The sequence below is a fragment of the Falco punctatus genome, assembly GCF_963210335.1.
Source record: "Falco punctatus genome assembly, chromosome: 8".
Classification (NCBI taxonomy): Eukaryota; Metazoa; Chordata; class Aves; order Falconiformes; family Falconidae; genus Falco; species Falco punctatus.
Genome location: NC_137588.1, coordinates 9,452,743 through 9,479,078, shown reverse-complemented (window position 1 = coordinate 9,479,078; position 26,336 = coordinate 9,452,743). Strand labels below are relative to the sequence as shown.

The 26,336-nt window shown below is 43.8% G+C and overlaps 1 protein-coding gene across 2 annotated transcripts in view; it reads left to right on the top strand.

Annotated features, from left to right (window-relative positions):
* Nucleotides 1–26,336, top strand: part of VWC2L (von Willebrand factor C domain containing 2 like) — a 76,827-nt gene that overhangs the window by 1,521 nt on the left and 48,970 nt on the right. For both annotated transcript variants that reach the window (XM_080399870.1, XM_080399871.1), the window contains exons 2-3: nucleotides 910–1,376; nucleotides 19,932–20,061. In XM_080399870.1, the coding sequence (XP_080255996.1) occupies nucleotides 966–1,376; nucleotides 19,932–20,061 (541 nt within the window). In that variant the 5' untranslated portion in view covers nucleotides 910–965. The remainder of the gene's footprint in view (nucleotides 1–909; nucleotides 1,377–19,931; nucleotides 20,062–26,336) is intronic.

The following is a 26,336-nucleotide window of genomic DNA, read 5'->3' as shown; positions in this document are numbered from 1 at the left end:
TCGCAGGGGCGGCCGTGCAAAGCTCCTCTCCCTCGCTGGGTCAGTCCTTGGCTCGACCACTTGAGCACAGCTCTCCGAAGGTCGGGCCGTGCTGCATCGCTCCCAAAGTTTTAGAAAGGCTCCGGCTTAATCAGAGAAACACGTAACAGCGGCTCCATGCATTACAGAGGCGTTTAACATCCTGCTCTCTGCATTTCTTTCTGGGAATTACTGAAATGCTGAATAATGGAGAAGGTGAATTGCATCTTTGCTTCTGTTGGGATTTTATGTACCTGCTGCAAGCTGGGCTGTGTTGGTAGTCCAGGTAGTCCCTCTTCCTCTTCAGAAAGGCTGTATATAAAATTCTTTTATTCCACCTCTTGCAGACCAAGTATAGCCCAGCACCATCTTTCACATTGGATGCAGATCTACCTACAGATTATGCTTATCTCGTTTTTCAACTCAGGTTTCCTGCCCCAGTTCAATGAAGTGGGCTGTGCACCAAACGTAGCACGGACAGACAGTGGTCCCAGCAGGTGGTTAAGGTGATGCTTACACTTGGGCTCAAATCCCTCTGAGCTGCTCATCACCATGTGATTTTAGGCAGCTGGTTTAATTTCTGGTGCATCAGAAAACTCAACTGCAGGAATAAGGAAAGTAAAAATTAGATTATTCTGTGAGCCACTATTTCTATAAAGATATTTTGTGAGCGTATGCCTACAGGCATGTGTGTCTAATTTATGTATTTCACATGCTTTATTCTCTTTAGCAATAATTGAGAAGAGGCTTAATTCAAATGAAACAGCGATAGTTATCTGTGCAGTGTGAAAGCACTGATTTATTCTTGGGTATGGTTGAAACTGTGGCCTTTATAAGTCAATATTCCTTAGAATTTTGAGTTTGTTCTCACTTAAAAATATTTGTTTTCAGACCACAACACTGGTCTCCCTATGGAAGCAGCTGTTTCTATCTGGCAGTGAGATCCCATGGAGAAGCTGAGGAAGGGGATGGCTCTACATATCCATGAAGTCTGGATACTTCTGTTTGTAATCCCTGCTTTGGTAACTCCAGCTGCCATCAATCATGAAGACTACCCCGCCGATGAAGGGGACCAGACCTCCAGTAATGACAATCTGATCTTTGATGACTACCGAGGGAAGGGCTGTGTGGATGACAGTGGCTTTGTGTACAAACTGGGAGAACGTTTTTTCCCGGGACATTCCAACTGTCCCTGTGTCTGTACTGAGGATGGACCTGTTTGTGATCAACCAGAATGCCCTAAAATTCACCCAAAGTGTACAAAAGTGGAACACAATGGATGCTGTCCAGAATGCAAAGAAGTAAAAAACTTTTGTGAATATCATGGGAAAAATTACAAAATCTTGGAGGAGTTTAAGGTATGAAACCCTTTCTTCAGTATTTAATATTAGTATCCTGTAGGAATTGTATTTCTGTTGGGGACTCTCAAAGGCACTCTGTATTTGCTTACTGCTATTAATTGATGCTGAAGCTGAAGTCCTTTTCCAGCTGTGATGCAGGTCTGGCTGATGTAAAAGCTGCCACCTCACCCCTTATGTGCACTTGCTGAGGGCCAGTGATCATTCAAAAGCCCCTGTGTGAAATGCCAGCCCTCTGAATCTGCTACTCCAGACAGCCTCCTCCTTTGCTCATCACATGCATCAGGTTGGATACCAATGGTGTCTGTAAAAATGGTGGTAAACCAATACTGAGTGCTTTTTAAGAACCTCTTTTCCAATCTGGATAGCAAAAATTATGGTATGGGACTGAGAATTGTTACTCATAACTGTGTGAGAATGCAAGTAAGTAGATTGCAAGCTATATTTAATATTTTCATTTCAACTGTGATGAGGCTGTCTAGAGTGGCAGCAGATGAATTCCTAGGCAGATGATCATCTCGAGTAATGAGAAGTATGGGGTTTAATTGTAATGTTTGAGTTTCTATTAGGAATGTTGTAAAGAAATCCTTCTGGGATAGATCTTAAAATAAGACCAGATTTTCAAAAACCATTACCCTTTACACAGCCTGCATCTCTCATTCTAATGAGTTTGATGTTTTCAATGCTACTAAGGAAAATAGCATTTCACAATGAAGAACAGGGTCTGTAAAGGCAATAGGTATATGTGGATTTATTCTCCCAGGTCACATGGCTTTAAGATTCTTACGTATGTAATTAACGACAGCCTATAACTCTTCATGGCTGTATGCCTGATCTCATTATAAACTTGCCAATTTTTTTTCTTTTCTGACAATGCAAATACTTCCATATAGGTCTGTGTACTTCACAAGTTCTCAGTAACATAGACCATAATTTCCTTTCTCCCAGATACTGTCATTTTCCAACAAGGTAGGTTTTAGGGTTTTTTTTCTGTCATGTATGTTTATGTTCATCTTTTTCTGCCCATCTATAACTGCAGTCACTCACTATGGGCAAGACAGTTTAATGACATAAACATGAGTCAAAACAAATATACGAGGAACATCACCTTGAAGGCCATCCTGATCAACCTGTCCTCTGCTTTGCTGAGGAATGTGAAGATGCTGATCTTGTGAACTGCTTAAAGAACAGTTTCTTCTAGGAAGGCCTACTCCAGCTTCATCCCACAATCATGCTTCAGTGGTCCCATTTTGACTACTGTGTTGTCACGTGATGAAGTGTCCCACCTGGTTGTAGTTCTGACACATGGTCAGGTTTCCTATGGGAGAGTTACAAGGACTCTTTTTGGAGAGATTTCAGTGGAAGAATAGTGAGATGCATCTCATTAAAGCATCTTTTGCATGTGAATGAAGTACAAAAAATACTAATCATTTTTCCCAAACAAAATATTTGCACCCTGATAACCGATTAAAGGGTAGAGAAACAGAATTTAGGGGAGAAAGGCTGTCAGAGAAAGTTAAAGCAATCTGGTTCGTTGTTTGCTGTGTTCAAAACCTGTAGGGTGTTGTGTGGAAAGCAAAGTTCCAGCATCCTCCGAGGAACACAAAGTAGATGGTGGCACACCGTTCTCGCAGATGGTAATCTTCAATCCAGGACTAATGGGATATCCTTCAGATTTGATTTAGTTAACAGCTGAGCTTTTGACTTGGATGTGTGTTTTGCTGAGAGCTCGATACCTTGTGGAGTAGGGCAGAAACCAATTTTTTGGAAATCTGTGTGTTTACCTAGAATAAATAGTGAAATTCTTTTGTTCCTCTAAGTAGTGGAATAGATTCAGACCATGGAGGATTACAGTGTGCTTCCAGGGGTGTTTTAAGGGGAAAAAAGGAGCCCCTGTGAACTATGACTTTATGAATGCCATAGGAAAGGCAGCACTTCAAGAATTAGGAAACTGGTGCTCTGAAGCGAAATCTTGACTTCGTCAAAACATCCAAGCGTTCTGCTGTTTACTTCCAACAGAACAAGGATTTTACCTGCTGTCTCCACAGATGACATGCTGAGCAGTTCGTAGGTTTTACAGGCTCTGTGCTCTGCTCCTCCCTCGTCCTGTTGAGTTTATAAGGTCTGCAAACTTGATCTCAAGTCCATTCCACACACGCTGAAGTCAAAGAGGAGAGGCTTTTTCCAGTCATTCTGACTCAAACCCAGACTGCTTTCAGTGGAATTGGAGGCACTGTTTTATGTGGGCTCATAACCCTTTCACCCACTTGATTTACTTTTGCTAATATGTAGGTTCCAAATCATCATCCATAGTAGTGCTTGTCACTGCTTGGTTACAGCTGAAATTAGCCTCCGTTTAAAAATCTTGTGCAAGTGTGTGTCCGTGTGTATGCGTGCCAGGACTGACTCATCTTGTAGAAATTCCAACTGTCTGATCTTTCACAAATTAGGATATTTTTTTTTTCCTCTAGATTTATTTTCTCTAGGATATCAAAATTATTGAGAGGTTTCCATTTGGGGGGAGGGGGATTTTCCTGTCTTGTTTCTAGATTTCTGTTTAGGTTTGGGGAGAGAAATCCAAATGTGATTCAATCTTTTTTTTTTTTTTTTTTTCCTTACTACTGATAGTAATTGTGACTTTCTCAGGGTAAAGGAGTAGTTCTAAAGGCCCATTTCTTGAATATTTAGCTTTCTCCTGGTGAACTGATCTTGTACCTCTGATTTTTTTTTTTTTGACTCATAACAATCGTAAGGGCAAAATATAAACATGACAACAAGTCATCTAGCTTAGACAGCTGTCCAAATGTTTATGCATGTGCCCCTAAGTCGTTAACACGTACAAATGAAATGCTGAACTGAAGTTCAATTGTAGATCTAAAACCATTAGTAGTTTTTCTTGTATTCTTTTGTAAAACATTGTGTCCCTGACAGATGGTTTAGTGACCTGGTATAGCATCTTCATAGCTCTGTTACAGGTCCTGGGAGATCTTTGTGGGTGTTGGGCCCCAGCTGCCCATACGGAGCCTGCCTCATCCCCTTGATTTGACTGGAACTTAGCCCCAGCTTTGACTGAGGCTGTGGTTCCACCTGGAAACCCCCGCAGAAAAGGTTAGCGTGGTCTCTCAAACATGAATCAAGATCTGACTCAAATATGTCTAATACATAGATTGCTGCCCAGCATTCAGAATTTTGATTCCCATGGAGCAGTATGCAGGAGAAAGGGGAGGTCTGGTGGTTTTTACTGGGATCCACCTATCTCTTTCCCATCTCATTTTCCACTTCTCTCATTGTCAGCCTCAAATCTGGTTTCTCAGGTCTCCTCCGGTCCCTCTCAGAGACGAACGCTGGGTGACGGGCAGCTGCGGTGGCTGCAGAGGAGGTGTGAAGGATGCTGCAAGTCTCAGGCAGCATCTCTGTTTTCTCCAGAGATCTGACAGGGACACTGAGGGTCACTTAGCAGCTTGCTTTTTCTCCCACACACCAGCCGTGTTTTGATTTCAGTCCTGGAGGTTAAGGTCTGACTCCCAAGCACTCCGCACTCACCTGTGCTAGCAGAGATCTTTCAGTGAGTTTGTTAACCCTCCCCTTTCTTCCCAGAGAGAGAAAGCAAGCAAATAACAACTCAGAGAGTGGTCTCAGTTGTTGTAAGTACGCACGGTTGTGTTTTAAATGAATGTTCACAGACAGCAGCTTATGTAAACTTAAGGAGACAGTGTTCTGCCAGTGTGATGGATGTTCATTGGCAGCTTATGCAGAAATTGTGCAAATGTCAGTGAGACAACAGTTCTCCTAAGTGCTGATTAGTTTTTACTCTCCTGCATAACTTACTGACAGAAAAGTACACATCTGCCCACATTTGAGAAATGCAGTTTACGGTGTGGTTAAGGCCTATTTGTAGCCACAGTTAGGAGTCATTTGAAGATGGTTACGTTGTCAGTTTAAAAAGCCTGTAATCGCTTCTGAACTTCCTAGATCTCTCACCACCCAATATGGGCACATCCAGAATAATCTTCTATGGACCTATATGAATATGTAGCAAAATACTGGGAAACCAATGTTCAGTTCACAAGAGATTGTCAAGCTGACATCTTGAAACATTCTCTTCATTCTAGACCCTATGGGCAGGAACTGCTCTCTGCGCCTGTACAAGAGTGAGTCGTGGTGACGTGGGTTTTGGTAGCACAGTGCCATCCTTCTTGGCCTTCTCATCACAGCTTGGCCTTCCTGGTAATATTCGGGTCAGAAGAGCAGCTTCAACTTGCATTGGAAACAGCTCTGAACATAAAGGACATTTGTTGGGCGCTCTTCAGTGGCTGCCCTGCTTTCTGCCAAGCATGGAGCTGCAGTTTCCTCCAGCTGTTGGCTCTGCCAGTGTTTAACCTCTGCTGCTGCCTTTCATCTGGCTGCCCTTCCCGATGACTTCTCTCCATCCTTGTCCTCTCCCCTTCCACCTTCACTGCTCCCAAACCTATCCTCACTCAAAAAGTCCCCAGAAGATGCTTAAGTGTTTGTCCCTTGCATCAAGCACAAGTGTTGACGGATGGGAGAACAAGTATTGCCCCTGGGCAGGCCCCCACACTCTAAAAAAAAAAAAAAAAAAAAAAAATCAAACCAAAACAACAGGAAAGGGAAAATTTTAGCTTCATTATAGGGCAAAATTTCCACTGACTTGAAAAAGAGCCAGGATTTCACTGCTGGAGTTCTGCTTTATTTTTCTTTCCTGTGTTTCCTGCCACTGTATCTTAAGTTCATTGCTCTGTTTAGTCCGCAAATCTTCTGTAATCCTTCAGCTAGGGCTTCTGTATCTCACTGACTTTATGTCTTCTTGAGCGGCACTTTGCACAGTAGGGATCACAGCTCTAACAGGGATCTTCGGGATACAATCAGAATCCAAAATAAATGAAGGACTGTATAAGCATAGCATTATCATACACTAATGCTCAGCTCGTTATGGAAACCTTTACTTCAGAATAGTGGCACCTCCTTCTCCTTTGTTAATGCTCTTTAAAAATGTTTTATTAATGCAATTATCTCAATATAACTTAACAAAATAAGGCCTCTCATCAAAAGACGTTAGCACATGCAAGAGTGTATTCAGCTGCTATCACAGCATCGCTCAGTCCCTGAAATGCAGTGTGTCCATTCTGCCACTGGAGGAAAGCAGGCAATGAAACCAAAAAAGTGATTCCCCACCCCCAGAACCGTGCCAGAAATAGAAATTAAATGGTGCAAACTACAGACAGCCTTGCTCTGACCACTGGTTACCCAGCCTGGGAGTGCAACCTTATCAAATATGAATGAAACACTTGGGATGTTCCCAGAGCATTACTGATGGGGTGATGCTGTTTTAGGTGGAAAACAGGAGTTTGTTGCAGCCCTGGGCTGAAAGAGAAGGGGAGGGGGAGGGGTGTGCAACTGTCCGGTGCCTGGGGTGGTGCAGTGGGCTGCTCTGAGAGTCCCTCAGCCCTGCCAACGTGTGTTGGACTGTCCGGCTGCAGGTGTGGATGTGGATGCTGTGGTCTGTATCAGTGTGGGAGATACTACACCTTAAATCTGTGGAGCTTTGTTAGGCCACTAGAAAAACAAGCGAGGAGGAAAGGAAGGTTCTTCACTGAATTTTCTCCACTACTATATAAGCGTTCAGTTTCCTGGTGAACCTCGAAAAGTACTTAAATTGTGGCAAGCTAATCATTGCAAAAACTAACATTATTAACATATTTTTTTGGTATTATACTAAACCAGTGATCCAAATCACTAGCAGTTTTTGGATCTGTGCTCATGAATTCCACGAAACTGATCACTAACCCAAGCCAGCATGGGGCCCTGATTTTAAAATTGGCATTTTTCTCTCCAAGATGTGTACAGCAGGGTTTTTTTCTACTATGAGTCAAACAAATGGGACTTTTTTTTTTTTTTTTTATCTTCTTGTGTGTTCTGCAATTTCACGTACGGCTAGAAAATCATAATACAAAAGAAATTTCAATAACGTGCCTGTGCTTTAATAAAAGGAGCCATGAACAATGCCAGCTCTGAAGATAGCATACCGCCAATGAAATCAGACAGGGGAAACAGAACATCAGTCAGATGGAAAAGTATGATTTATTATCTCCCTCCTGGCAAAATTACAGTGACAATGTCTATGCAAAGGAATCTGAAATTACTAACTTACTGTATTTCTGTCATAATTTGTATCAAGAAAACACACTAAAATAGATAGGCATGTCACATACTGATCTATAGTGATACCTGTTTTTAAAGTTGTATTATGTACTTAGCTACCAATTCTATAGCATATAGATTACATTATGCACAAGTATATTATTACAGTAGGTGAAAGAAGATGGGCTGTATTAAAATTTGGCTACAAAACCCCATGCTATTGTTTTCCCCAGATCACAGTAATACACGGAGGCCCCAAAAGCTCAGAGCTCAGCGGTGCCGCCTGCACTGCACACATATTCTCTCAAAGCTCCCCATTGCAATAGCTGAGACCCAAAACTTGAGCATCAGCATGATTCAAAATCACCAGGAATTAAGCACAAGCCCCCATGTTTTATTCACAGTGCAGCGGTGCAGTAGCACAGTGCAGAATTTGGCCTGTACGTGCAAGCCCAAGGGGTTGGTATTTTTCCAGTAAATATGACACAGGAATTAACATGTGCCCAACATTTGTACCACCAAAGCTGCTGCTGGGCTTTCAGTTATTCTTTCTAGGAAATAGCCCATCGGCTCTACTTGCTTCCAGACCTGAGGGCTGTCCAGAGAGCCACTGAAAGAGAGGAGATACCTCTGCGCAGCCGGGGAGGAGGCCCTGGTACTTCCTCCCCCCTCCCTTGCCACTGGAGCCATGCTGTTAAGAAAATGGGATGTGTAGTACGTGCAAATGTAACCAGCTCCTTCCTAGAGTGGTAAAAAAAAAAAAAGTCTGAGGCTTTATTACCGTGCCAGACAGTGCTCAGTCGGGCCAAGGAGAAAGTGCTCATCCCTTGGGTCTCCCAAGCTGTATCCATCTCTGTCACCCAAGAGTTTTCTGTAGGGCTGGTGAGCATGAGATCCTTAGGTCATCGGCTTGTGAAGAAGGATGGCATCCATAGAAATGCTGACAGATCATTGGCGAGAAGTTTTTTAGAAAACTGTTCCCCACCAGAGCGAGAAGAACTGCAGGTGTGTGTTTGTTGCTACTGGAATGTGCTTTATGGAGAATTGCATTCATTAAAAATAATGCTCAATTAGCTAATTATCCTAGTTATTGTTTTAAGGACTATAATTGGATAAGTCATGTAGTGACAACACTCGGTCTAGCTGCAAAATAAAAATACATGTAGCATTAGGCTTCCTTACTCTTTATTCCGTGGCACAGTTCAGAGGTAATTCTTTGGGAATTATAATGAAATCAGTATGCTTGGAGGAGCATTAGGGGTTGAAGCAGCTTCTCAAAGCAGGGAATCTCTCAGTCTGTTAACTGCGGTCATCCTAGGCTTTCTGACTGAGGGTTAACCCAATGTGCTCCCTGTGTTAGCAGACCCCAGTGTATTCTCTCATCAAGATAACCTCATCAAACATGTTTTCATTTCACATCCTTCCCAGTTGTGCTCAGAACCAAATGTGTAACGCCCCAAGGGACAGAAACCTCCCAGACCTTGCTGGCTTCTCTCCTGAGGGTTTAAGAAGTGGCAACTGGATACAAGGGGCAGACAGGACAGGAGAATGTGGAAAATGCCTTCTCCATAGTGCCAGCTAGTAAAGAGCTGCTTTACTCTGTGGGGCAGGTGGGACAGTTTCTCCACTGCTATGAACTGCTGCAGCCCCGTGGTTCACAGGTGGCCCATTGACATGTTACACTGGTGTAAAGTTCAATACCAATTAGCTACTCCTCTGTGGAGTTTGCATGATGCTGACCTGAGATAAGGTTGCCCAAAGGAGCTCCCATGAAGCCTAATCCACCTTGCCAGCTGCAAGAAAGTAAAAAGTTAGGCTAGGCTATCAAATATGTGCATATAGTGAAGAATGAGAGAGAAAAAGCAACCAGGAACAAGTTGGTATTTGCTATGATGTGGCGGCCCCTCTCCGACCTCTCAGCGTGCAATAAGAACAGGACGGGTGTCAAAGCGCAGGAGCAAAGGAAGCTAAAACTGCAGCAAACCCAGGCAGACACGTGATGGTAACCCACTGGTACAACCACAGCTGGCCGCTTGGCAGGACCGGGCTTTAAAGCAGGGCCTGGAGACAGCAAAGGAGAAGGGGATGTACGTGTAGATGTAGTTTTGGGTGCTCAGCACCCTTCAGCTCCTGTACCCTTAGCAATGTAAAGGAAAGAAGGATGTCAGTTCCTAACCGCTCCTTGGACACAGGCTTAGGTTCAGCCAACATGTCTTTCCTTGGGGGGCGGAAAAGGCAGTATAGCAACAGAGCGTGTTCGTGGGGATCAGTAACGAGCTTTTGTCTCCAGCTCCGATGCCAGAGGGAATCCTGAGCTCATCAGAAGTGAGCAAGAGCAAAGCATTCAGGAAGGAGCTGCTCCTTGGGGGGGAGGGAGGGAGGATATTGGTGTGCCTTTGGGACACAGGAGCTCCTGCTGCAGTACAGGGGAGGATGGGAGCAGTTTCCCTTAAGGTACAGGAGGTTCAAAATTGTGTGAAACGCTGAAGGCTGAGGGTGGTACAGCACTGAAACCTGCAGTGTGGGGCCTACAGCAAGAGGAGTTCACACCTGCCCTTGACTGCTGCAACCCAGTCCGAGTCACCTGCCAGGGTGGTTATTTCCAGCTGCCTGAGCTGCGTGGGGACACAGCTTGTCTTCAGACAAAGCAGACTGATGCCAGAGATTGCGTTCAGGTCAACTAAACAGCCGTCATCTTGTGAGTAAAAGTGTCACAGGGCCAAATCCATCATGGGTGTAAATCTACCTGGTCTGTACCGTGGCTGTGGAAAGTGCAGCTCATGACCCAGACCGAAAACCGAAGGAGAGGGAATAGCACCGAGATCCAAATCTGCCTCCCAGTTATGGCTGGTTATTTTTTACCTACCTCCTTAATGCAGATTAAGTATTTTAAGTATATGGTACGCAGAGCTGATCTCACCACCCTCTACCACCTTGCAGCATGAAGAAGAAAACAGCAGATTCAGGTACAGAGAAAACACATATGAAAGGGATCACCATCACCTTTCTGACCAGGTCCTTGGTTCCTTTCTCCCTGCCCAGACGGCTTTCTCCTAGATGAGGCTCCTTCACTGCAAGAGCAGGCAGCGAGGGAATGGAGAGCAGGGAAGTGCCAGCTGGGCTCGCTTTCCCTATTGATATTAAAAGGAGCTTAACAAATGTGAAGCGCACACAAACATTTTGTCTGTGCCTGAACGGGGCTGTGCATCGCACAGTGGAGTCACAGTCCCATCTGTCTTATCTGTAACCTTTAAAAGGAGTCCTGTTCCCTGTGTCCTGGGCATGTCTGAACTGAAAAACTATTGTAATAGAGTCATAAAAATTATCACCAAAGTAATGGAGAACTCTGGTCCCCTCAGCCCCAGGGTAGGTGAGGTGCAACTATTGTAAGGAATAAAATGAGACATATATCAAAACAGAGAACGTTCTTATGAAAGAAGTGCAAAGTCATGTTGTTACGGAAAGCTCCACTGCTGCTCTCGGGAGAGAAAAGCAACCACGAGACTGCAGATACACAGCTCCTGTGGAAAAAGGGCCAGGGCTCAGCTCAAGGTTGTCTCTCTCTCATCAGCTAATGGAGGAGTCACTCTCCAGATCCAGAAGTGGTTCCAGGAGCCATTTAAACCCATCAGGTTGTGTGGCACATAGCAAATATATGAGTACAAAGCTCCTAATGCCGTCACAATGCTGAATCGTGAGATGTGTGTCCAGGTGAGGCACATCTTCTGTGCTTTTCTCCCTCATCTGGCTTTACTGATCTGTAGTAGCTCCCCAGGAATTTTTACAGAAGGATGGCAAGGATAATGTTTCCAGGTATGGACAGGCATGATCTAGGGCAGAGGGGAGAAGTATGCATGACCTGGGGGGATTACAGCACCTTTATGCCTTTCCATCTCCAGAATTCAAGCCTGGTCACCAGCCTGCTGGAAAGACTCTTGTAGCTGTGAATAGACAAGCAGCAGTTAGGGGTAACTGAAATCAAGCTTTGGTTGGAGAACTGCAGCATCTGTAGGCTAAGAAAATAGGCAAGTCATCTTCAGCCTCCTTGTGATGGGGTTGCTTTGGATATAGAATGGAGTCACCGTTTACAGAAAATGTTTTCAGCAATGTATTTGTGTCTCTCCTGTCTTTTCCATTGAGTGAGAAATCTGTCATTTCATTTCAGTCTTACATTAGTAATGTTTGCATCCATGTTGGGGGCTCCCTTAGAAGTACAGGATCTCAGCATCCGCTTCTGCTGCTTCTTGGAAGCCAGCTCCTTGTTTTAGCCAACCTGCAGTATGGTGCAAACATTTTTCAATTTTTGGATGGCGCAGTTCATTTGTATTGCTAGTGCTCCATATAAGTGCGATACAGCTCCAGTTTTTCACTGCAAATAAATTATCTAATGACTTAGTAGTTTTTTCCTGTTGCAAAATCATTTGCAACCTGATGGTGTTTTCAGTGATTGTACTCATCTATAATCACTCACCAGATTGTTTATTTGAGCAACTTTCCACCTATGGAAAATCCAAGTCGTTATGGTTTCTGTAGTATAATTGGTATTGTGTCTCAACCAGCTGGATGGAGGTGTGGGGTTTTTTTTTAAATAAGTGACAAAAATGAGTGAAATTTTTGCCCCATGCAAGTTCCTGTATTGGCTCACATGCACGCACACACAAAAAAGAGCCATTTTCCAAACTTCTAACGATTTAGATGGTTGTTTATGTGCTGCTAATAGTAAAGGCAAAGTGAGCAGCCCAGAAGAGAAATAGGCTGATTTCAGTCTCGCCTTCAGGTGGGACTCGCTAGCTACCTGTTCTCTGCAGTTTGGCACCTGCAAAATTTCTCAGTTGAAAGCTTTCTTGAACTATCCTGCAATCTCCTGCTAATCTGCCTGAGATCACAGGCAATTTCAATAACAATGAAAATGATTCTAATTTCGACTCTGGGAGTATCTTTGATGAATGCTATCCCAGTTTCTTTTTTATTCATCTCCCTTGGTTTATGACTTCCCACCTCAGCCGTAATGCGGAAACTGTTTTTGCCTCCGATTTTATTCATCAGGTCCTTTTTAACTTTCTTCCCTTTCTTGCTTCCTGCCAATAAATTCACCACCTGAAACTGTAGCTACAAAAATCATTTCCATCAGAATTGCCATTGTCCTTAGTGTCATTAAAAGTTACAGCTACTCTTAAGATGTAAGTGCCCAATTTGACAGACTTCACTTTACATCGCTCTGTTTTGCCTGCTGTTTTATCTGCATAGAGCAGGATGCTATCAGTCGAGCCCGTCTGAGGGGGGAGGCTGAATGTGATTATCTGTATGAGCGCTGGCACACAGTCTCTTGAAAACTAAGAGAAGGAGAGATTGGCAGCAGTGATGGTTTTCAGCTTCCTTTCCCTTACAGTCCAGCACTCGCGGGGGATGTGACACATCCAGTCCTTCCTGGGGACATGTAGGCAGGAGGTGCATGTGGGTACAGCTAGTGGATCCCAGTCTAAGGCAAGGTGCTGACAGATGTGTGTGGAAGTACCAGCTTAGATCCATTGCTTTCAAAACCACCTTGACAACAGTAGAAATGGAAATGGCGGCATCTTCTTCTTTTTAAGGGCTTTGTACTTCTCTTTCTAACATGTTCTCAAAGGGGGAGAAAGCATTGCAACTCCATATTCAGTAGAACTACCATGAAAAGCATTTTCCCCCTTCGGAATACAACCTGGAAAAGGTATATATTTATGCACCATTTCCTTTTTGGTGTTTGAAGGAGGTGGAAGCTAACATGCCTGATGAAAGTTTGCAGTGATATCAAAAGTCCTGGCATCTGCTCAGCATTTGCTCTGGTATGATGGATCCTTGGGTTTCCATGGGGCTCAGAAAGCGAGCCCGCTGGCTTAATTTCCTGTTGATACACCACTTCAAATTCCAGACAACCACGTTCATTTCTCCAGTCATTCTGCCAATTTTGTAAATACACCTGTTTGACAGTGAAAAGCATCACAAGCCTCAAGAGCAGGTCTGTTCAATTCAGTGGTAATACTTACATTGTCTTCTACTAACATGAACAGCCTCTGCATGATGATCAGTACGTGTCTACTGTAACATTAGGTGGTTGTAAACACTTACATGAAGCTTTTCTATTTCCCTCCTCAAAAGAAATGTCAAGTATTTATGATATAATAGTTGTAACGTTTGTATTGCTCTGTGGTTGTTTGCTAGTAGCTGTATGTAATTGATGAAGGGCCATTGTGCAATAGTCAAACAACATGAGGACATGGTCCTTATGTGATCACTTCATAGAATCATAGAGTTATAGAATCATAGAATCATTTAGGTTGGAAAAAACCTTTGAGATCATCAAGTCCAACCGTTAACCCAGCACTGCCAAGTCCATCACTAAACCATGTCTCTAAGCACCACAGCTACATTTTTTTTAAACACCTCCGGGGATGGTGATTCTACCACCTCCCTGGGCAGCCTGGTCCAGTGCTTGACACCCTTTCTGTGAAGAAATGTTTCCTAATTCCCAATCTAAACCTCCCCTGGCACAACTTGAGGCTGTTTTCTCTTGTTCTGTCGCTTGTTACCTGGGAGAAGAGACCGACCCCCACCTGCCTACAGCCTCCTGTCAGGTAGTTGTAGAGAGCAATAAGGTCCCCCCTGAGCCTCCTTCACTCCAGGCTAAACACCCGCAGTTCCCTCAGCGGCTGCTCATCAGACTTGTGCTCCAGACCCTTCCCCAGCTCTGTTGCCCGTCTCTGGACACGCTCCGGCATCTCAGTGTCCCTCTTGAAGCGAGGGGCCCACAACTGAACACAGCATTCAAGGCGCAGCCTCACCAGTGCCAAGTATAGGAAAATGAGATTAAGTCTTTGATCTTCAAGTATGGGATTCTTATACAAGTACCCTCATCAAACTTCGCTGGAGAATACAGGAAGGAGGGGGAAGAGAGCAGCCCAATAAATCCTGGTAACTGCATCTCGGAGAGTATGACTAGAGGGCAGCTGCAAGAATTTGCAGTAGCTTTGAGCAGCCTGTATGCTAGCTCCAGCAAAGATGCAAACCTTTCACGAGGCTGAAAACTCGGGTACGAAGAAAGTACTGCACGGTTCAAAGTCTTTTCTTGAAAAAGTGAGATGTTCAAAGTCTCAGGAAATGGCTGGGCTAAACACGCCTAGAGGAGATCAGGAGCTGGCAACTAAACTCATAAAGAGGGAAGTCTCAAGGAGTAACAGGTCTGTGTGTAGTGTTTTAATGACGTAAGGTCCTCTGGCTCTGGAAATACATAGGTGCTAGATAACGCTGCTCTTTCTCAGAAGGCTGCTTGGAAAATGAGCACCATTTTCCCAGCTCCTGGAGGAGTATAAGCCTCAAACCTCAAGTCTGGGTGAAACCAGCTGGATTGATTAATCACAGCTGATCACAGGAGACTGCAGCTTTAAAACTTGGTCTGAGATACCTCTTATGAGCTGGGTGACAGCCCAGATGTAGGGCTGAAATGAGTGCACTTGGAAACCACAGTTAGCCTGGTGAATGTGACAGCAGACCAAAACCCGAGAAAAATTGCTTCTGATTGACAGAACAAACAGGTAAAGAAAAAGTATCAATCAGATGTCATCCTCAAGAGTTTTTCATTTGTCTTAGGTAAATCACTCCCTTTCCACCTCTCTAGAGAGTTTATGTGGAAGCAGCTGAGAGTGATTGACAAGCAGGCGTGTAGGCAGAGAAATCCTTATTGGAGGCAGAAAGAGGAGGGCTGCAGTGTAATGTTTCATATACGCATGCTCCCTCCGTTCACTCAAGGAGAATACTTATTACTCAGTAACAAGCTTTTGCAGGGCAATCTGCATGTTGTAGAAGTGTCTTTCACGTGTTTGGGGCAGCAGAGAGGTGGCTTAGGGTGCTGCAGTTGTGGACGGGGCACGAGCTAAGGGTGAAATACGGCTGAGGTTTGGTAAGTAGTTGGGACGAGAGAATTTCTATGGCTAAATGAAATAGATACAGTAAAGCTCAGGTCTTGCAGAAGCTTCTTGCAATATCTTGCCTAAAAGCTTGAAGTTTTGTGTATTGGTTATTTGTGTGATTGTGTTAGCTGCCATGGTCTAAGGAAGTTGTTGATTCAGACCTCTTCAGCTACAGAAAAGCATAAAAGAGTAAATTTAGACACAGAGTTTTGAATTAATTTTCTTTTCTCCAGCTCTCCCTTAAGTTTGGGAAGAATTATTATTTTAGATTCTTTTCCTGAAGAACTGCTTGAGCATGCAATCTCCTGATCACCAGTCCTTCTGGGTGACTTGAAGGCCTGCTGGAGCCCTCAAGTGTAGACCTCTCAGAGGCATGAAATCTCTGTGGTTTTATGAAACCTAGTAGCTGACTAAAGAAGGACCACGTGGTGCCCAGTGCCGTCAGAGTGGGGGAGCCCCTTATCGCTGTGAGGAGTAGTTGGATGATGTTATCAATCATAATTCCTACATGTGCTGACATTTTCTTCCAAAAAGAGAGTGAAATTGGTGGGGAGCTGGTGTGTATGAGAATGAAGATGAGGAGATACGGTATCCACGTCTCGTTTGGCTTCCTGATCGCCCCTGCTCAGGGTGTATCTTGTTTTTCATTCTGTTTCCTTTGCTGCCTTTTTCGTTTGTTTGTTTATATCATCCATCAAGTTTATCATTATGTGCTCATGCACATAAAATCTTTATTAGCCATGCGTATTCTCTGTTCGTGGTTTTAATTTTCCTTCCTTCTTTCTTTGTTAACAAACTGTGCTGATTGCAGATGTTTCCCATTTGACAGCACCTGAGACTAAGGTTTTCCATCCACACAGCCGAATGAGTGCTGGCTCCTTCCTCTGGCTGCCCAGCTGTGCAGGATGGGGCCGTCCCCTGGCAGAAGCAGGGAAGGAACCTGCCCTTCCAGCCAAACCTGGGGTCACATTCCTCTTTGAGATCAACAGAACAGAAGAGAAATAGAAGTCAGGCTGTCATCTTAGATGTGGTTATAAACAGGAGTGTTCAGGGTCCACATCCTTGTGCTTCTGTGGTCTCTTTGAAGTGACTGGCCAAAGGAGAGGTGAATCAGGGTCAACGCTAAGACTGAGAAGGTCCCTTATGCTCTATGTCCCACTTCACCTGCTCTCAAAAGCCCTTGAATGGTTGGTTAGAAGTTGGCCACGTCTGCTTCCCATCAACTTGGCTTGACTTGTTTCCTACATTGACAACATCAAAGAACGTATTTCCTCACTAGTTCTGAGGGTTAGTGCTCTCATGCCTGTTGTAAGTGAAAATTGGGTAAAAGGAGTTTCAGATGTTTCGCACTACCTTCTACAAAAGGACCCAGTTTACTCCTGTTGTTTTAATGATGGGTCCATTTATTAAAGCATGTCCCTTGACCGTGCAATTTTGTGGATGTGTTCTGGCAGGGCACTGTGAACATCCTTTCCTTTTGGATAATGGTGAGAAGAATGTTTCTGCACCAACACCTCTTGAAATCCTTCCTAACAAATCCTTCCCTGGAGAGTCTTCTAAGAGATTATTCTGCTTTGGACAGGTGGAGTGAATAAATCATCTTCTAGGCCAAGCCTTTTATGATCCTTTAATCTTAACACTTTTTCCAGGATATCAGCTTAAGGGACACCAATAAAGAGTTTCCACTGTCCATGTGGGAATGGCATAGCCTCTGATTTGTGTCCTCTCTCCTTCATGCTTCAGAAACTCTCTGTATTTTTTCAACCTTGTTTTTCAGTAGGTATGAAAGTTTCTTTTCAGGAACTGGTGTTAGCTGGTGTTTGAACTTCAGTGGCTACAAAAGTGTAAACCACCCCTCTTCCATGAGTGATAAACCTTTAAATCAGGAGTCAGGAAACAAAACTTTGGGGCATCTTTCACTGGTTCCCTGTTATTCACTGATCCCGTTTGTCATTTTGCTGCTTGGTCTGCCTATTGCCTATGTAAATAAATAGAGGACTTTTTTGTCCAGTGTCCCATAGTGGTTCCACAAAAAGGGTAGCTCCAGGGAAATTACTAGCTGGGATGCAGAGCCCGCCAACAACAGTAAAATACACCTAATCAATGTGCTTGGTGTAAAGTCCTTTCTGAAAGACCAGGGGTTTGCAAATCGGATCCCAAAGCACATCCCACGAGAGAAAGTGCCGAGACATCCGTCAGCTAAGTGGACAGGAAGGCTGGAGTCACCCATGGAGGTGAGGGGCACTGGCAAGGGAACAAAATGGTCAGATAGAGGAAGATCATGGAAGCAAGACCAAGTAGCTTGACCTTGGTAAGATGGGGAAGAGGAGGTGGCTGAGAAGAGTCTTGTTCATGCCAAAGCAGCCTTTTCCTTTGCTGGCTACTCCTTCCTCGTACTGCCAAGGTGTGCTTTAATTTTGTGCAGTTCTCCCCTCTTGAAAAGCTGCTTTCAGTGTCAAGCAACATCATGGTTTATTACAGTGTTATTTTCAGGTTACACCAACAATGCACAAGCAAAACCTGTGTATGTCATGTCTCATTTACTCAGTTGCAGAGTTGTTCATGGGCATCTTCTACTTGTGATGATCATCGTTTAAGCCATAGGTTGGGCTGCAGTCCTGAAAATGCATCACATATTTCTTAGCTTTGCAGCCACTGTAGTAGTGAAGATGGGGACAGGTCCTGAAGGATACGTCAGTGAAAGCTGCCACAAATCACAAGATCTGGTTCTAGTGCTCCATATAATTAGCGATTAAAATGATTAAAAACAAAGCAGCAATTTTCTTATTGATCCCTCAGCAAATAGTTCTGTCTATTTTCTTCTGTATTGTTTCCTCTTATTAAATAGCCTTGAATAAGAAATGTCAGTCAAAATAATTTAGATTCCTGGTGCTTCAGACAGAAATCAAGGCAGGATTGAATGAGGAAAGATAATTAGAGACAGGAATTCCACCTCCACAGACTTCTTCCCTTGCTCAAGGAGTGCTGATTTTATCTAAATTGCCAAAGCCCTGAGCAAATGAGAGGTGATGGGAATTAAGACTGCAGATGCTGAGACAAAGCAAGGGAAGTTTTAATTAGTGCATTTTAAGGTAGAAATGAATTTTCTGGGGATAAATTATTTGACTCAAGACATATAGAGCTTCTTAGAGGTGAACTGAAAAGCTTTTTACCTGCCAGAACCAGGACCAGGGCTCACTAGTTGTATCTGTCTTGCAGAAATGAGTGACCTATCACTAGGGTCTGAAACATACGGGGATGAATCCTCCTCTGCTTTGCATCTCACTTTTTTTTTGTTTTTGTTTTGTTTTGTTTTAATTAAGGAGGAAATCCCATTGCTGCAGGTTCCCATCAATGCAACAGAAAGCAGATTTTTTTCCCACATTTACTCATTCAATTGTTAGTGCTGGACTTACTGTTCCTGAGGAATTAGGAGTTACATGTTGAACCTACAGATACTGAAAGGAAGATATTTTCCTTGCAGATTCTTCTCTTACTCTCTTTTCTTAGCTCTGTTGTCATCCTTTCTTTCATCACACTTACGCACACATAAGGACACTGGGAACCTTAAAACACTGACCTTTCTATTTTTCAACAGATTTCCACAGCTTTTCAAAGGGTGAGACAGTGACAGCTCTCTACTGTTTGGCAGTGGATAGAGACTGAATTGATGGAGCTGAAACGAAACCATTTAGCTGGGTGCTTTAATCCAGAACTCCCTGACTTCAGCAGAATTATTCAGGCTTTTAATTATTTACATATTTTGTGTGAGGCAGTTTTTGCAACAAGCAGGAGTGGGACCAGGACCAGACCTAATGGGTTATGTTATTGGGAGTGCTTACAGACCCCTTATGCAGGTGGTGCATAAAATCAGAGTAAAATGTTTTTGCCCCTCCAAGAACAACACTTTGCTTCTCTGCTCTGAAAAGTGGGGATGAAAGCCTTTTGAGAGGCTGGCAGATGGGCAGGCCACCCCAGGAGCACCTTTATGACAGCTTGGGGTTTGCTGGCAGTGGTGGTCTATATGAGCTATGAGTATGACCTGGAAAATCACCCTGTCCTCCCTTCCTGGGATGAACCACCACTCGGGATCTTCCAAAATCCTGCTCTGCTTCCAGCCAGATTTGTAAGATAACAACAGATGGGTAGAGCAGAGGTACGACCTAGTGGCTTCAGCTGGATTTCTTTGATGAAGGGACCTAAAGTCTCATGAAAGCTCAGAAACCCCACACTCTCTGAGAAAACAAGTATCATGCTCGCTGGTTTTTCTGATGTTCTGGTTGCCTATTGCAGATGTTGCTATTTTGTTCTGTAGGTTAATTTATATTACCCATGATGAATGAATGCAGTCAAGAGGTATTGAACGCTGATGTGTTTATCTTATGGCAAGATAGAAATGTTGCAAACTTCTGAGCTACAGGAGGAAATGGGCTAATTTTAGATTTGTTCCTAGCCCTCGCCATGCGAATGGTGTCGCTGCGAGCCCAGCAATGAAGTTCACTGTGTTGTAGCAGACTGCGCAGTTCCCGAGTGTGTCAACCCAGTCTATGAACCAGAACAGTGTTGTCCTGTCTGCAAAAATGGTAAGAAAGTACTGTGTTGGCTTTAAGAGATATAAAGGAAACATTTCGTTAAAATGTTGTTGCTGATGCATTGCCAGGCGATTTGCTTCCCTCGCACAGGCTGGCACTGGGGACGATGCTTCTCTTTGTGCCTGGGCTTCAGTTACGAGGTGGCAACTGTGAAAATTAAGGCCGCCCTTCCTGGCCTGTGTCTTCTCATAGAAGTTGGTGGGATTGCTGACTTCAGTAAGGCTTTACAGGACTGAGTCCCAATATCAGTGATAGTAGTTTCATGTCTTTGCTTTTTTTCTCATAATTAGTCTAACATGAAATCAAGTATAGAAGAAAAGAGAGAGTCTTTGTCCCTAAATTAAGAAAGCAGTGGTTATTAGCTAAAACCAGGGGAAGACTCACCGAAATTAATGGCAAAACTTCCACTGCGGCCAGTAAGACACCCACCAAGCCTGTAAAACCGTTAGTTTGTGTGCTGGCGTCTGTGTGTGGAGTGTTGGCCCTCATCGTCCTGCTGAAACAATTTCATGAATTGGAGTCTGATTCAGCAACACTTTCAAGACAGGTTTTGGGATGACCGAAAGTACCTCTTTGGAAAATAAATCTGTTTCCAGAGAAGGTCTCCCTGGTCTTGTGCTGCAGCCTGTACACACATATGTCTCTGGAAGAGCACCTTTCTCCTGACATAAATATGAGGACAGGTTAAGAGGTGAGCCAGCTTCACATAAACCTCTTCATGGCTTTCTTAACATGTAAGAAATGGCTACTTAGACTCATCTTCTCGTGTTTAGAATTCACTATCCATATATATTTCCTCTTACATACATCACTGCTGCTGGATAAGTTTAATGGTTGCTTTTGGATCTAAATGAAAATGTTTACAAAGAAATAACATTTTCAACACATTTTCTGCTCTTTAAGACAGAGAAAAGGCAAAGAATTGGAAATGCAAAATATTCTTATTAAAGGAATTGGCAAAATTAAGACTTGGAAGTCTGGAAAAAAGGAAAAAATACTACTTGGAATTCTGAGGTTTGTATTAAACCATGATTTTTACTTTAGAATATTTTGAAAGATTTTCATTTAGAGTTTTGTGTTTCTGTTGAAAAGCAGAAAATGTTTATAGGAAATTTCATTGTTTTGTTATTGTTGTTGATGAACTTCAGAGAAAAGGTATGTTAACCAGCTCTATCCGCCACCTTTGCACATGGCCCACCATGCTTGGGTGTGAGGTTTCCCGTCGCACTCAAGAAGGTTGATGTCTTGGGTTAATGACTCAGAGGGGTAACACTGGCCATCGCCGTGTCTTGTTACCATAGCTCAGTCATTTACACCTGAGCAAACGCCGCTCGTGTGTGTTTGGCCTCTGTGTTCCCATCACGTATAGGGTACCATGCTGAATCCACCTCATTTACGGTGGCAGCACTCACCAATTCCTGCCCATCTGGTTTGCGTCACATGAATCCAAACTGTGAGCATCCCTCTGGCTTCCCAGCGGTGCAGACCCAAAGGTGACTTCACATAGGTCCAGGAGCTGCTGGATTTCCCTGCCAGCCCTTTACCACCATGACCATTTCCCCCTGTAACCAGGCTCCCCCACTCTGGATGTCAGTGATTTTCTGTGTTGCAGTCCGCAACATCCCTGGTGACCGGGAGTGACTTTCAGAAACAGAGTGCTCAGATAACCAGGAGGAAGGGGAAGGAAGCAGCTGCTACTGATGGGTAGGAGGACAGGGGGACAGAAGGAAAATGAGCCACCTGCTGAAGGGGCTTCAAGGCACGGTGTAGTGATTGCAACCCTCAGCTAGAAGCCAGGAAGCTTTCTCCATGGTTTTGCCAAATTTCTCCACTTCTTTCTTCACTCATCTGTAGGGAATACAGATAAAAAGTTCTCAGAAACCCGTTCTAGGCAGGGAAGTATTTCTCACCATCCTACGTGCCTTGGGGATCCTGGTCTATGGGGCCGGGGAGACCGGGGCTTGCAGCACAGCTCTGAGGCACTGGTGGGTGAAGGGGAGAGGCGGTGCGGTGGCATAGCTGTTCCTTGGGATCAAGGAGCATACCTACATGGTCGGTGCTGTGGAGGGGAGCTGAACCCCTTCTTGCATCCCAGCCTGACTGTAGGGATGAGATGTGAGACCCCTCGGCTGGCCGGGCTTTCTGCTCCGCCTGCTGCAGCTGGAGCTGACTGGCCAAGGCTTTATCCTTCAAATGAAATCAAATAATTCCCACAGTGATGGAAATAAGTAGGTGTCAAGGTAGTCTCTGTTCTCACAGGGAATCTGATGAGCAAATTTTGTTACTGCTCTTGGATGTGGCTCCTGGTGTGGTTCACACCCTTCGTCTCCCTCTTACATTTTTGGGAGCTTCATGTGCAAGAGTAACAGACATTGTTGTGTCTCTTCCCCTTCTGAATCCCTCTGACACATCCTAATGAATGAGAATTGCAATGCTTTACGCTGTCTGTTCATCCTGAGACAAAGAATTTATCTTTCAGCTCTCTGGTGCAGCCAGTCAATTAAAGCTCAGTTCCACAAATGCATGAAGATAGCAAAAACTGACAGAACCACTTAAATGACTGAACCCACCCCCCTACCCACCTTTTTTTGTATTTATTTATTTATTTATTTATTTGGGTTTTTTCTTTCCAACCAGTAGCTTTTGCTTTCTACCAAAATGGTGAAGGCAGTTACCGTGCCAGTGTGGTGAAAGGATTTTAGCTTAGTCTCAGTCCCTGTGGTCAACATTTTAGACTGGCAAACAGAAAAGCTCAAGGATACAGCTGTTGGGGGTGGGGGGAACAACAGAATCCCCAGAACAACACGTAGTGCAAGTCTTCATTTCAAAAGCTACTCCTTAAAATTTTGGTAAGGAAAATCCTTGGTTTAGGTTAAAACACAGCCCTGCATCATTTGCTACACTTTGCTAGCAGCGTGGCTTGCCTGCTTGTTTAGCTGTTGCTGCCACTAATGGGAGAATAATTTCCTCTCGATACATTCAGATAGATTTTCATGCCTTTCTTAATTATATCATGCCAAGGGCAAAAGTGCTGTGAAGCAGTGAGGTTAATGCAAAAATCTGTTGATTCTAACATACCTGACCTGAAGATTCATAAAAAGCCAATATCAATTTCTCTCCCTCTACCATCATTTAAGAGCAGTCTGAACAAGTGGCTTTGGAGATTTATTCCTTATTGTCAAAAGAAATAGAATTGTTATCTTGTGCTTTGCTAGATGCTGTAGCTCGTGCAAAGCCGGCTGTGCTCAGCAAGGGATACCGCACTACACACAGAGCAGGTGGAGTTCACTGGGAGGTTAAAATTTGGAGCTGAGGGAAGGAGAGGACATTTCCTCCTTTGTATCCCATCACCCAGCTTGTCAGAGTGTGTTTTAAGGACAATGGCTCCAGGTGCTGCACAGTATTTCTGTCGTGGAGATGAAAGGTCACTGGATTTCACATCCCTGGTAGTCTGACAGACCACAGAATTATGGCCCCAAGTTGTTATTTCTAGTCATTGTGACTTCTCCAGACAAAAGTGTGTCAGCTATTGTTAACTCTCTCCTCTGCAGGATCTAACTTGCCTAGCACTGTTAAAATCAATTGTGGCTGCCACCATCTGTGCTATCCCTCCTGCCCCCAGATTCTCCTGCAGTTCAGGAAGAACATCTATCCACTCTGCTTACGCCAAAGCCTTTCCAAGCAAAAATCCCCCACAGGTCCCATCCTCCTGTGTCCAGGGCTGTAGACATGCCTGTGTGGTGGTGTTCAGACTTCCCTGGGTCTTCTCACCTGACCCTGAACTCTTCATTTCCAAATCTCCGTTTGTCCCTCCCCATAGGTCCATCCATTGCTGGGGGCTGAACCTCACTATTGGTGGGATGTTTTTTTAAAGCCCTTCCTTATGTATCTCTGTGAGATTGCTCTTTGCATTTCCTTCAACCCTTTGGATGTGGTCTCGCAAGGATGGGAGGATCCCTGCTGTATCATCACTCTCATCTCTTCATCTGGTTTAATCTGTGATCCAGATTAAATGGGTTCCTCTTTGCCAGCTCCAAACAACTGTCACCTGCTGCTGTGCACAAAGGGATAAATTAATTGTGTTTCACCTTCGCCAGTGCTGTTTGTTCAGAGCTGAAACCACGTGCTCCCAACATGCCCTTCCTGGGGGTGTGAGTGGATGTGCTCCAGCAGGGTGTCCCCAGGTGGCCTTGGAGGTCCTTCCTCCCGTGCCGTGCTGAGGTAGTGGCACGCTGACCTTTGCTCACTGCTCTGAGGGGGCTCAGCTTTACACACTTGTGCATCTGTCCCCCATTTGATGCTCTGTGGAAGGAAAAACAGATGCAATTTCAAATTAGCAGCCTCGCAGCTGCTTGGGGAAAGGCTGGAGGTGAGTGGAGGCAAGAAAAGGGCAGCACAGGGCTCCCAGCAACCCGTGTTCTCCTGATTTCACAAAGTGCTCCTTCAGAATTCTATCCAAAAATAATCTCGACATTAGCAAAAATCCATCATCATGGGGAATTTTATGGCGCAGCTGTGTTGGGGAAATTAATTTTAAAATTCTAATAAATGCCACAATAGAATTGTTAACTTCTTCTCCTCTCTAAAGTGTGAAATTCTTTTCAGAGCATTTCAAAGGCGCCTTCACCCATTTACACATACATTAACGCAATTCCTAAAATAGACTTTGCTGTGGCACTTCCATTTTCTTGAGGGATGAACAGAATAAGCATTATAAATTTCTGTTTTGGGGACTGGTTTTGCTTTTAATTTAATTTTTGTTGCCACCAATCCTCAACAAAAGAATTTGTTACCCAACAAGACAGATAAAAGCTAACATGTCCACAATGAAATACTTCCCGGCAAGCGTGCTTACTCACGTTAGCGTGGGCTTCTGGAGACGTTCGTGATGAAATACTGGGCAGCAGGAAGACATGTTTGTAGATAATCTTTCAGTGAGTCTTTAATTAAAGTTTTAAATTATCACAGTTGATACAGATTTCAAAGTACAGAGTCTGATCCTGGCCTCTACACACAAGTAAAAGATGCCTTTGACCTTCAACAGATTTTACTTCGGTAAAATAGCATGTATTCAGGGAAAGCTCATATGGGTATTCATTGTAATATGCTATAAATATTAATAATTCTATACAAATGTCTTCATCTTTGAGGGCATGAGCACGAAAGCGAGTAAATAATAATTTATTTCCATGCATATAAAGCCACATTTTACCTAAGCTTCTCTCTTAATTTACTGAGAATATAAACTTGCTGTTCATTATTTCTCTGTTTGAGTTAATTTGAAATAAGAATTCTGCACCCCAGCCTGTTCCTTCTGTAACGCCGCATGTTTTGCCCAGAAAACCCCTGAGGATTCTCCCAGCCTGTCGAAGCTGAGAGCAGCCTTTCCTTTAGCAAACAAATATTCATTACATGTGTCCCTGAGTGAATTCCGCACGCCACTGTGTAGAGTAACACCCAGGGGCTGACCTTCGAGGCCGCCTTTTCCTAGCAAGGGCTCGGTAGAAATGCCTTTTTCCTAAGCAGATGATTTTTGGAAGTCTCCAAGGGCCGAAGGGGTGTCCCTTTGGAAAAGCTCTGCTGTGGACAACAGGAAGAATTGGTGCTGGCACATGGGCAGGCAGCCCCCAGGCCAGCCTGTTCCCATCCTGCCCAGCCAAGTGCTGGGTGGAAGTTGGTTCAGGAACTTCATTTACATTTATAAATTAAGCAGGGTTAATACCGATTACCGTTTGTGTAGGTAGACTTATCAGGAAAATCTAGATGCCACAGAATGAGGTATTGGTGATGCAGTCAATGAACTGGGCTCTTCCTTCTGAATCAGAGAGACAACCAAATCAATGGCCAAGTGTTGTCTCAGAGAGGCAATGTGATGTGTTTATTTTGGAAAACCTTTTGGGATTTTGGAGAACAAAAGGCTCCATATAAATGTAAATTATTTATTGTATTTTCGGCAAAGGTACTAGATTAACAGTGCATGTTGTTAACCAACAGTGACAAAAAGAACTTTGCCACATGGTCTCTGTTGTTCCAAATTATCGGCTATCTTGAAATGTGCCAAGATTTTAATATTGAATAATCCAGTGCCTGGATATTAAGTTACCTGTGCTTTACTGCATAAATATAGCTTGTTATTTATCTGCAAGATATGGATCATTGAATCTCCAGGTCATTGTTTTGGAAAGCATCTGCTCCTACCATGATCAGTACAAAAAAATCAATGAATTGTGGATAAAAATTACTAAAAGTTTGAGGAAAAAAAAGGA